Below are 13,251 nucleotides of genomic sequence, written 5' to 3' on the forward strand. Positions count from 1 at the left end.
GGGGCACTGAAAGAATGGCTGGCCTGTTAGCCTGTCCTTTTACTGTTGTAGTTAAATGCTTGTGAGTGAAAAAGATGATATTTTTTTAATTTTCATAGTTTTCATTTTTATTGTGTTAATGAATTAAGACTTTACTCTTCCCAATGAACTTCTTTTTATCCGTGACTGAACTATTTCATTGCACTAACTTAGATGTTTCACGCTTGTGAAACAGACACATCAAACTCAATGCATGCAAAGCTGGATTCATAATATTCCCACCATAATCTACGACACCACTCTCTCTTACTAGAAAAGCTTCCTAACTGACTGCCCTTCCCAGCCTCTTCCCTTTTCCTGTCCGAAATCAACCCATTTTCTTTACTTTCCTTCTTAAAACCCTTCACAGATATTTAATTGCTGTAAGGATCTATCCTAAATCTTTACACAGCTTGCAGAGCCATGCACAATTTGGTCATCTGTTTTCTCCTCATGTATTGCCGTATCCCGCCTCAAACATTAAGGAGCCTTTTTAAATTTCCTCCAGCCCTCTTATCTGTGGTATATTTACTCCAAGCATGGTTTCAAAGGATTTAAAAACATTATTAACCCCATCATATACAAGAAATATAAAACCAGTTAGTACTGGAGTTGAGGATGTAAACAAATGTAGAGAAAATAAAAATTGGGAATAGTATTCAAATACTGAAGTAGTATATGTAGATAAAGTGTTCAGGAACAGAAATGACTCAGAAGGATGCAACGTATGAAAAGCACAGCACCCAGGCAATTGAAAACAGTCAGTAAAAAATAGTGGTGAAATGGAATTCCTTGAGCTTGTGGCTCAATGTCACATTTGTGTACCCCCACATTAATATCAGTTGGCTATTCAGGTATCATAAATTTAGGAGAAGGCCAATAATAATAATTTGTTAATAGCTAATATAGCTCTTACTATGTGTCAGGCACTATCCTAAGTACTCTACATACATGAACTCATTTAATCATAACAGCAACCCTTAAAGGTGGGTGTCACTATGTCTTTATTTTACAGATGAAAATATTGAGGGTCAGAGAAGTTAACTTGCCCTAAGTCACATAGCTAATAAATGGTAGCGCCAGAATCTGAACCCAAGCAGTTGACTCTAGAGTCAGTACTCTGATCCATGTGCTGCACTGCCTGTAGTTGATGTAAGAACTTAAAAGATTATCAAGTTGAAACGTGTATCACAAATCATAAATGATTCCATAGATTCTATGCCCTTTGAATACTTACAGCGTCAAAGTTCATGACAGGGAAGCAAGAGGAATCTAACCTCTAAGATATTTATACCTTAGATGTAGATAATAGCTGAGATAAACTCTGATATTTGTAGAGTTTATCAAGGCTAAATAGAGAACACTCACCTCAGCAAACTTGTAAGTGTTCCCAAAACTAGTCCACTTTGGAAAAGGCTGCTCATTTAGATTATAAGTCAACATGAAGAAGAGATGTCTGTCTGGTTTGAAAGCCCTGAAGGACTATTCACTTTCTTATTTAAGGGAAATGTAGCTGGAGGGTGCAAGCTTAAACCCCTCTTAATTATTTTGGACTTGCTTTAAATGACCTTTCAACTTTTGAAGCCTAACCTGTTTGGAAGAAGAGGAGCTTCAGTATTGTTCTGCAACTTCTTATTTGTTTTTTCACTTCACAGTGCATTCTGGGAATCTTTTTATGTCAGTTTTTCTTTGTTTTTTGTTTTGAGGAAGATTAGCCCTGAGCTAACATCCGTGCCAGTCTTCCTCCACTTCTTTTGTATGTGGGATGCCTCCACAGCATGGCTGGTGAGTGGAGTAGTTGTGTGCCTGGGATCTGAACCCATGCACCTGGGCTGCCGAAGTGGAGCACAGCAATGGGGCCGGACCCTATGTCAGTCTTTTTGACACCTGTAGAGTGTTCCATCATGTGGATGTACCATAATTTAACTAGTGCGTGATTGATTTCTTATTACTTAAACGGTGACTTCATGGAGTCAGTGCTCACTTTATTCCTGATTATAAAATGTGTTATGGACCTTATAATTCCAAATCACGTGTTTTAATTAAGGCTCTAAGTAAAGGACAGTAAAATAAATGTCACGCAGACATCTATAACTGTTTGCAGATCCTGTTATTTTGACCTCTACACACTTGCTAGCTAAGCCATGATCAGCTTTAGAATTTTTCTGAATTTAGCACTTAAGGCAGCCACTGTCAAGTCAGAGTTAGTGTTCCAGATGAAATCTATTTGTCAATACTCTATGCTTCTTAGATTTATTATAGCTACTTACTACTGGTTCACTAGTTGTATTTGGGGCTGTCAGGTTATTTCTCGTGAGCATCAACTCCCCATGTCTCTCACGACTCTTCGAATTGTTCTGGATTTACTCCATTATCTTATAGTTAGATTAATCTTAAGGGTTGCTTAAACTTCCAATCCATATTCCCATTTGAAAATATAGTTTTTAAATTACTACACTTCACAAAGGTAATTGAAGTATGACACTAAAACCACAGACACCCAAACACACAGAATATTTGTTGTCTTTATGTTAATATTTTATTGCATTTAATTTTACTCCAGTGATAAATGGACCTAAACATAATCAGTTGTTTGTAAGCAAAACATTTGATAAAGCATTGTTATGGCTGGTAGTTAAACTAGTTTTTGGGAGCCATTGTTTATTGGTGTTATCAATAGTTTTTAAAAATTTAATTAAGTTGACAAGAAACTGGGCCTTTGCAGAATTTAGAAGAAATCACACTTTCTCACTCATGTGAATTAGCACTTGTAGTTCAGTGAAATTAACACTTTGTTGCCACCTGCAGTAGACCTCCCCAGTCATTCTTTTCTTATGAAGCATTAGTACTACTGTACATCTCATTACACGTGTGTGCCAAAATTTCTTATCATTTACTACATATAATTTGTATATTGTTTTTATAGTAAGGTTTCATGAAAAATCATAAGATGGAGCAGAGAAGAAGGGTTGCTGTTGGTTTTTGCTTGTACGTATATATGACAAGAAAAACCTTTATGAGAGTAAAATTTCAAATTACTTTTTTATCCCAAATCTTTGAGTCAGCTTTTCAAGAAGATGTGGCGAATTTATCTTGTACTTTAGAACAGTGATTCTCCAACTTTAGCATGCATCAGAATCACCTGAAGGGTTTGTTAAACACAGATTGCTGATCCCCACTCCCAGAATTACTGATTTAGTGGGTCTGAGATGGGGCCTAAGAATTTCCATTTCTAACAAGCTCCCAAGTCATGCTGATGCTAGTATGGGGACCACACTTTGAGAACCACTTGCGTAGGAGATCCCTCAGCCTGAGATTATTATATAACCCATTTTTAGAAGCACAGATTTGTGATTTTCCCTCTTTCTTGATACCCCCATTGTTGCTTCTATAAACTCTCATCTGGGTTGGTTGTGAGGATAGAAATGAGGAGATACTCAGTTTGGGAGAGAGTAAATAGGGGGGAAAATACCACATTTCATTAACTGAGACGGAAGGGGCATTTCCTAATGTAGAGAATAGGCGACAGTCTGGTGAATAATTCAGCTCTTGCTCTTGGAGAGCAGTTTAATTATTGTTACTGTACAAGTATCAAGTCTCTTGATTGAGTGTTTAAACAATATAGGTATTCACAATTTAGAATTTTTTTTTCTTTATCTTAAATTACCTTAAATATAATTTTGTGTCTACTTGGTATTAGAAATAAGTGGGGTTTTTTTTCAATCTGGTCCTCTTTTAATGTAGAAATTATTCCAGATTTGTCAGTTAGGTTTATTGACTTCTATCCTCTCAAAGAGTCTATTAGACTACCAGTAAAACATCTTGTTTCTATGTGATATTTTTCTATTTAAAGGTATGGGTGTGTGTGTTTGCTTTTCTTGAGGATTTACAGAGAATACCATGATTGTCTTCATGGTATTATTTCCTTGGTTCCTTATAGGAAGAAGGTAATCAGGACTCGGGGAACTAACTTTTCTATCAGCAAAGTATTTCTCCTTAATTCAAATTTGTATTAATAAATTATTGTTTTATATTAAATAACATCCCTCATTTTTTTGTTGCTAAACTTTTTTATTACCAGATAAACAATAATTACCATTCAACATACTAAATAATAGCCTCTTTTTTTTCCATATGTGTTCTTAGTACACTCAGAAGAAGCCTTGTTTTTACTGGCAACCTGTTACTACCGCTCAGGAAAGGCATACAAAGCATATAGACTCTTGAAAGGACACAGTTGTACTACACCACAGTGTAAATACCTGCTTGCAAAATGTTGTGTTGATCTCAGCAAGTAAGTTTTTAAATCTAATTTTGTTATACTTACACTGTAGAATTTTGGATAAAATTCTTTTTGATGGATTAAACTGATTGACTCTCTTTCTCCCTTTTTGGTAGTAGTGATTTGTCTATTTCAGTAACTTTTGAAATGTTTATACTCCTAGCTAGGCCATTATTATTTTTGTGGCAAATTATGGAGAAATTTTATTGTTATGGTAAGATATAATAGAATTTAACTCTGGAGAAACTTAAATTGTAACTAATTCGTATCATTTTCTAAAATGATACTAAGTGTAATTTCCTTTTCCTTTGCTTTCCTGGTTAGACCGATTAGAATAAGCCTGAAAACCTACTTACCAGTTCACCTGGGATTAATGCTCCATTGTGTCTAGGTAGTTCTGTAATTATTTGCCTTTCAAGATCATTGTATTTGGGAATCACTACTCCGACCCCTTTGAAGCAAGGGAGCAGATTGAGGAGAGTACTTCTTTTGCATATTATAGTTAAAGCAAGTCAGCTGTCCCTATTCTGAATCTGGAGGCAGCTAGAGATATAGGTAATGTTCTGTTAAACTCTTTTCTGTGCTCTAAGAGATGAAGTGATGGTAAAAGTGACTAAACAGTTAGACAGTTGTGAAAGCCTGTATGTGTGTTTAGTTTGAAGATTTATGGTAAAAGGATGCAAAAAAGCCTCATAAAGTCTCTGTAGCCCGATTAATAACTATTTTATTTGTCCATTGTATAATTGATGACTTTTAAATTAAAGTTAGCTAAAATATCTATAAAACTTATGAGATATTTATTGAATTATTTTTACTCCAAAGATTCTGTTAAATTCTTAAAAATCTACTTACTTATGTAATTTGCCAGTTTCTTAAGCCACTTCTTATATTAGACCTTCTGATCCCACTTACAAATACTTATAGTTTTTTTTTTTAGAAGTCCCACTGACAGTAAAAGAACTTTAGATATGATCTTTTATATTTGGGATGTGCTCTGTAAACTTACTTGAGAGTTTTCCACATCATGATTTGGAAAAAACTTTAAAACACAAACCATTGCAAACTCTGATATGCTAAAAATATATAGTGAAATCAGGCAAATTTTTTTCCTTTGGGGAACATTTGTGATTTTCTATATCAAGAAAACATAACTGACAAATAAAAAGAGATGAGATGCTATTCAAGTTTCATTTATAAACCTAGAAATTACTGAGGCAATTTTTAATTAAAATATGTTAGTCTTGTTTAATTTGCTTGCAAATTCCTATTACAAGGAGTTAGAGAACTAAGAACACCACATCTGTTTATGAAGAACCATTCATATTTTTCCCCCAGAATAATGGTCTTCCATTTGTTTTGACATGAGTAGTGAGTATGTTGCCCAGACTAGATTTGTACATACAGAGACTAAATTTAACTGGTTTTGTTTTTAAAGGCGAGACTGGAATTTTAAGATCGTAAATTCCCAGTCTCCCAAATGATTCTAACTACATATTTATTGCTATTCTAAAGGTACCATGAATTTTTTACTTTCTCTCCATAGTAAGAGGTACATTGGTGATGAAGCGTTTTTTATATTGACTTTTTAAAATCTGTAAATCTGTGTTTCAAAGGCTTGCAGAAGGGGAACAGATCTTATCTGGTGGAGTGTTTAATAAGCAGAAAAGCCATGATGATATTGTTACTGAGTTTGGTGATTCAGCTTGCTTTACTCTTTCATTATTGGGACATGTATATTGGTAAGTAGCAATGATTCAAATTACCAGAAAATTGTTTCTAGTACTAGAATGCTTTGTGGTTTAAAAAACCTATGTTGACCTGTGTTTATCAAATAGTAATTGGGTAAAGTAGTACACAGTCTTCTATTTCAATGACCTTGTTAAGCCTGTAAAATAGTGGAGATGTTGATCCCATTTTTGGCTGTCTACTTTGCCTTCATAATAATAGCTACAGCAGCACTGCTTAACAACTGAGTGTGCATATGAGGTGTGTTTTGTTTTTTTTTTTTTTACCTTGGGTGAAGAGAATATCTTTGTGTGATCCACTGAGGTAAAAGGAGAAGAGAGTGAAGTTCCTTCTCTAATATTAAATTTCACTGCTGCTCCTTAGAAGGAGGCTTGAGGGCAAGTTTCAGTAATAAAGAATAGCAATTCCCATCTGATATGTCATAATAATTTTGAGGTGTGTCATAAGAAATTTCCTACAGTTGTAGTTGAAATAATAGTGATTTTGCAAGTAATTTTAAAATTTATCTACATTTATTTAAATTCAATCTTTTAAATGCAAGTGAGTGTGGTTCAAAGTTTTTATTATAATAATGTTGTTCTCACTTGATTTTTATTCTGAAATGCCCTTTGAGTCAGGGAATAAGCGGTAGAGATATAATTCGGTAATAGGAATTGTTCAACTGCCTGTGGGGGTGCACCTCATATGTAAATGTCATCTGTCTCCTATCATGGGAGAAATGGTTGAGGAATCCTTGTCTGAAGAATAGGATAGCATTTGTTTTAAGATAAATTGAGGCTAGTTTGAATAGTAGTTTCTCAAAACCTTGAAAATGCCCTTTTGAACAGAATAAATTATTTGGCTGAATTTGGGGGCTCATTTTCAGATGACACCCCTCTTTTGTGAACAGGAGTAAGTAAAGTATAATATCAATATCTTCATTTATCTTAATAGAAGGACTTGAAGTAATAAATCTAGTTCATGCAGCTATGATGCTTCTTGTCATGTGTTCAGGAGCTTCTGAGATCCATCTCCGATGGCTAGAGACAGTACCTGGCACTGGAAATGTAAAGATAAATCACTCACAGTTCCCACCCCGAAAGGTTTGTGATAGAGTAGGAATAGAGAAGCAGTAAACAAAAGTTTATAAGTTTTTGTTTGTTTGTTGTTTTATTGAGTTGATAGTTTACAATCTTGTGAAATTTCAGTTGTACATTATTGTCTGTCAGTCGTGTTGTAGGTGCACCCCTTCACCCTTTGTACCCACCCCACACCCCACCTTTCCCCTGATAGCCACTAATTTGTTCTCTTTGTCCACATGTTCAAATTCCTCATATGAGTGGAGTCATACAGAGATTATCCTTCTCTATCTGGCTTATTTCACTTAACATAATTACAAAAGTTTGTAAGTTTTTATCATCACAGTAAAAGTGCTATGATAAAATTTGAGCAATATTTTGTTCAAATGAGGGAATAATCAGGTCTATCTGGTTAAGAAGAGGGGTATGATGGTAACTAAGAAAAACTTGATGGAAAAAGTTTTGTTTCTTTGAATTCTCAATAATAAGAAAACTAGAAATTAGAAAATGGGCAAAATACTTGAATGGACACTTCACCAAAGAGGATATATATGGATGGTAAATAAGCACATGAAAAAATGTACCAAATCGTTAGTCATTAAGGAAAGGCAAATAAAAACCACCATTAGAAACCACTACACAGGGGCCAGCCCTGTGGCTGACTGGTTAAGTTTGCGCTCTCCGCTTTGGCAGCCCAGGGTTTCGCTGGTTCGAATCCTGGGCGCTGACATGGCACCACTCAACAGGCCATGCTGAGGTGGCATCCCACATGCCAAAACTGGAAGGACCCACAACTAAAAATACATAACTATGTACCGGGGGGCTTTGGGGAGAAAAAGAAAAGATAAAAAATCTTTGAGGAAAAAAAAAAAAAGAAACCACTATACAGCTATTGGAATGGCTAAAATAAAAACTACTGACAGTACCAAGTGCTGGTACAGATGCAGAGCAGTGAGATTTCTCATACATTGCTGGTGGGAATGTAAAATGATTCTTGTACATGAATTTTCATAGCAGCTTTATTTGTAAAAGCTCAAAAGTGGAATCAACCCAAATTCAGTGGGTAAATAAACAAAGTACATCCATACAAGGGACTACTACTCAGCAATAAAGAGGAACAAACTATTGATAGATACAATAACTTGGACGCGTTTCAAAGACATTATGGCAAGTGAAAAAGGCCAATTTCAGAAGTTTGCATACTGTGTGATTCCATTTATATCATATTATTGATATGACAAAATTATAGTGATAGAGACAGATCAATGGTGGGGGCAAGAGTGTGGCTATAAAGGGGCAGCTGAAGGAGTTTCTTTGGGATGTTAGAACAGTTCTATATCCTGATTGTGGTGGTGGTTACACAAATCTCTACACAATAAGATTTCATAAAACTATACACAAATGAGTGCATGTACAACTGCTGAAATCCAAGTAAAGTCTGTTGGTTTGTTTACAGTATTATGCTACTGTCAGTTTCCCAGTTTTGATAATTGTACTGTGGTTATGACAGATACTATTATTGAGGAAAGCTGGGTGCAGGGTACATGGGAACTCTGTACTATTTTTGCAACTTCTATGTGAGTCTAAAATTATTTCAAAATAAAGTTTAGTAAAACAAGATAAAGTGTTAAAATCACAAAAATGCTGTATATATATTACTAATTATTTTAAAACAAGATTATTATGGGTTCTTGAAGGTGCAGTTAAATCAGGTTCTAACCATGAAGATGATTTTTTTTCCTCCTCCTTCGGAGGAATAAGGATGGGTTATTTCTATTCATCATAAAGAGTAAAAGGTTAAGCATGCAAACGGGGACAACCCTGCTCCCAAAACTAGCTTTTCATTTCAACCATCATATGCCTGTCTTGTGACCAAAATTGCACACAGTAATCTGGATACATATGTGTCGCAGTTTTGTAGCTACTGCTTGTTAGGTTATCTTTTTTATCTCCAGTATTTGCTAGACACTTAATTGGTCTTTTTGTCTACATATTCACATGAGACTTCTATGTTTAGGACACAGCTAAGTCTGGTTCTTAGTTCTCTGGAAAACTTCTTTTTGAATTTTAGTGAAAACTTCCATCTAAAGTTGGAGCTCCAAGTAGTTTAATTTTCTTAAATCGTTTTCCCTTTTTATCTCTCTAGAGATTTATCTACCATATTAGAATATTATAATTCCTCACCTGGTTTCTTCCCCCATTAGCTCTTATATTATTTATACATATATCTATATCTATCTGTGTATGTGTGTATCTAATCTCCTCTTAGCAGACACTAATTTTGTTTTAAATTTCTTCTATTTTATGGTCTGTTAATCAGATCATGGCTTATTATAAAAATCAGCCTTGGCAACTTACCAAAAGTTTAAGAGAATTTTCCTTTTGCTAAAGTAAAAAGAAAATTTAATTTAAATTAGAAGAATATTACAATACTCTTCTCCAGTAATATATATACAGCATAAGAGTAATATGTATACAGCATTTTCATCACAGAAGATCACCTCTTAGATTTCCAGAGTATTTTTCCTTAAATAGATTATTTTATCTTTGCTTAAATCAGTTTGTCCACCACTTTTCTGGCCATTTAAATAATTCATATGGTCTACTCGATGCAACTTTAAAAATTATTAATAAAAGCATCTATTTTATGTTACATTTTGCAAGCAAAGCAAGGGGGCAAGGCTACTTGAAAACAGGAAAGAGAGAATATAAAAATGAGAAAGATCTAATTTTCTGTCATCGGAAATCTTATAATCAGGGGCTGGCCCCGTGGCCGACTGGTTAAGTTTGCACGTTCCACTGCAGGCAGCCCAGTGTTTCATTGGTTCGAATCCTGGGCGCGGACATGGCACTGCTCATCAAACCACGCTGAGGCAGTGTCCCACATGTCACAACTAGAAGGACCCACAACGAAGAATATACAACTATATACCGGGGTGCGTTGGGGAGAAAAAGGGAAAAAATAAAATTTTTTTTAAAAAAAAGAATTCTTATAATCAATTTCAAGAGAACACACATGAAAGATAAGTAGGCAAACCATAGTCAGTTTTTTAAGAAATGAGGAGACTGTATAACATGACTCAGTTTAGGTGGGAAGCAATAAGAACTGTTGGAAGCTTATGGCAATCCTCAAACATTGAGGTTTCACTGTATTTTCCTTTTCCTGTGCTTATGATAAAATTCCCAAGCATTGATTTGCCGCTTTCCACTCCTATTACTTTCAGAAAATGTTCTTCTTATGTTTTGTCTTTGTTTCCTATATTTTGTTTTAAATGGTAAATGATTATATCATTTTTGTGACAGTTTTTCCTTTAAGAGATTTCTTCTAAACAATCTTAGTTTGATAAAATTTATTTACATTTTCTGAAAGTCTGCCTCCCACTCCTGCTTCCCTCTTTGTCCATGTGTTTACTGGCTCAAATTAGGTAACTGGGAAGCTAGATATCCTTCAACTGGTGATATTTTCTTTTCTTTATTACATCATTTATTCTAGTTTCTACTCACTTGCAAAATCTGAAAGTAAAGCAAACTAATATCTATTTCCCCAAGAGAGTCTTCTTCACACTTCTCTGAGATTAGACTGACAGCACATAAACAAATTATGTGTTTTCGCTGATAGTTTCATTTGAGAGTTCTTTTGAAAATCTTGGTTAGATGCCTCTGGTCCTTTATAAAACCTTAGAATTTTGGAAGAATTGCTATATCTTAATTTTTTCCATTAGATAATGAAGAATTTCAACCTCAGAGCAGGTGATTAGTATTTTTTACCTGAAAGCTCGAATGAGTCTCACTAACCCCCTACCCCATCCTCCCTCCTATTTAAAAGCTAGGGAGGCAACAATGCTGTTCTAATAATCTACGTATTGTTTCAAGTATGTATGGTCCCAGAGATCTTGTCTACTTTCTCAATGTAAGCCTTTATACCCTGATTTAGAAAGAAGCATAAATTTTCCTTTTCATTAAGAGCTACCACCTCTACTTTGTTAGAAAATCTGATCATTTAAATATGCTGTATTTAAAGCATTTAAGTCACTTTTGAAATTACCACCGGGATATTATATTAAAAATTAAGAATAAGGCTGAAACATTTGGGTGTTTTCCACATCTCCTTCAGTAATTCTAGTATCTGAGGGGAAATTAAAAGTAATTGTAATATTTAAGAAGGCAATGATAGTTTGTTTATTTTGTTAGCGTTCCTTTCAATTTGTGTTCTGTTTGCTTTCATCTGACTTTGGACTTGAACTGCCCTAAATATTAGAGACTGGGAGATGGTAAGACGAGGAATTTGGTAATTTAGGAAATTATCAAGAAGAGTACTCTCAGAACTTATATGAGATTGACCTAATGTTCTATACCAAAAATTTCTCTATAGTAAATGTTTCGGGTTTTGTAGCTTGTCTAATCTGTTTGTTTGTCTTTACAGCAAGACAGATCGGCTTGCCAAAGGATCAGAATGTTACCAAAAGAGCCTTAGTTTAAATCCTTTCCTCTGGTCCCCCTTTGAATCATTATGTGAAATAGGTAGGTTTATAGGGGTGGCTGGCCGAGGGTTCCCCAATTTGCTCTTCTTTTTTCCCCCCTGCTTAATTTTTGGAGAGTGATACAAATTATCTATCGACAAGAAAAATATTTTTCAAAGCTGAGGGCTGTTAAAATTGAGAGCAAGAAATAAGGTAGAATCATGTTTCAGGAATAATGTGGCCTTTCTTGTGTCCCCTAGAATGAGTTGTATTGTGAGTATATCACTAGCCAAAATAGTTTCCTGGATAAGAAGTTAATAGAATGCCTGGAGCAGAAGCTGTGACGTAAAAGACCAGGAGAATATGGGGAGAGAGTGTCTCCATAAATATGCTCTAGGATGCATGAAGGATCTTTTAAAATGTTGTGTCTCTATACATGGAAGTACTTAAAACTTCACTGTAGTATCTAGGGGGTTTTGACTTTCCACTCTCACTCCTTACCTTGAGCAAAATGAGATCTAGTTGCTTTCTGCTATAAAACAAACACAGAAATCTACATTTCCCTGTGATTTATTATATTTAAATCTGTGTCATTGCAGTTTAGTTCCTAAATTTACAGCCTTGTCTGAGGGGTTAACTTGTACAGTAAATTGATGGATGGGCTTTAAGGAGGTTAATTTGAGTAGCTGAAACAGACAGGAGAACTTTAAAATTCTGGATGAGGCCTTATTTCCGCTGATTATGTGTACTTGAAAAAAAATTAACCCTCGTTTCCTCAGACTCAAACATTTATTTTTTTCCTTCACAGGTGAAAAGCCAGATCCTGACCAAACATTTAAATTAACATCTTTACAGAACTTTAGCAACTGTCTGCCCAACTCTTGCACAACGCTAGTATCTAATCATAATTTATCTCACAGACAGCCTGAGACAGTTCTTACAGAAACACCCCAGGATACAATTGTAAGTATCATATGCTAGTGTTCAAAATATTATGAAAATGAAAAAGAATGATCTGAACCTAAATAATGTATCATAAATGACATGGTAGAAATTTTCTGTTTCAGGAATTAAACAGACTGAATTTAGAATCTTCCAATTCAAAGTACTCCTTGAATACGGATTCCTCAGTGTCTTATATTGATTCAGCTGTAATTTCACCAGATACTGTTCCTCTTGGAACAGGAACTTCCATATTATCTAAACAGGTTCAAAATAAACCAAAAACTGGTCGAAGCTTATTAGGAGGACCAGCTGCTCTTAGCCCATTAACCCCAAGGTAAGACAAACAAAAGATGCTTTAAAATGTGCTATAATATTAAATAATCTTATAATAATTCATATTATTAGTAATATAAATTAATATGAACAGCAACTTCTAAATCATTATGGAAATAGAGGCATTTACTAAGTCAGTAATGGACCTATTCTGTTTTCAGAAAACGAAGTAAAAGAAATACAGTACCTGTGATAAAAACTTAATATCTAAATGTGAGAGAAAATTTTAAAACTCTTAAATATGCCTTATTCAGCTAGTGTATTAGAAGATGCATTAAAAGATACTGTCTTTACCACTGTGCTTCATTGAGTAGCAGTGAACCTCTTGAACTGTTGGAATGCTTGTGATAGAATCAGTGACAGCAATGGTTATTGTTAAACACGAAGGAAGGATTGACACCTATCAATA

The 13,251-nt window shown here is 34.7% G+C and overlaps 1 protein-coding gene across 13 annotated transcripts in view; it reads left to right on the forward strand.

Moving 5' to 3' along the window:
* The window catches only part of CDC27 (cell division cycle 27), a 67,891-nt gene that overhangs the window by 23,078 nt on the left and 31,562 nt on the right, over window positions 1-13,251 (forward strand). For 9 of the 13 annotated variants that reach the window (XR_011422861.1, XR_002811400.2, XM_001501543.7 and 6 more), the window contains exons 3-7: window positions 4,165-4,312; window positions 5,914-6,039; window positions 11,528-11,625; window positions 12,373-12,527; window positions 12,632-12,843. Coding sequence is in view for 11 of the 13 variants with exons in the window: in XM_001501543.7 (XP_001501593.1) it covers window positions 4,165-4,312; window positions 5,914-6,039; window positions 11,528-11,625; window positions 12,373-12,527; window positions 12,632-12,843 (739 nt within the window). In the remaining 2 variants the exon portion in view is untranslated. The remainder of the gene's footprint in view (window positions 1-4,164; window positions 4,313-5,913; window positions 6,040-11,527; window positions 11,626-12,372; window positions 12,528-12,631; window positions 12,844-13,251) is intronic. The other 4 variants (XM_023652332.2, XM_070226060.1, XM_070226062.1 and 1 more) reach the window with 1 other exon arrangement.

Source organism: Equus caballus, chromosome 11, assembly GCF_041296265.1.
Source record: "Equus caballus isolate H_3958 breed thoroughbred chromosome 11, TB-T2T, whole genome shotgun sequence".
NCBI lineage: Eukaryota > Metazoa > Chordata > Mammalia > Perissodactyla > Equidae > Equus > Equus caballus.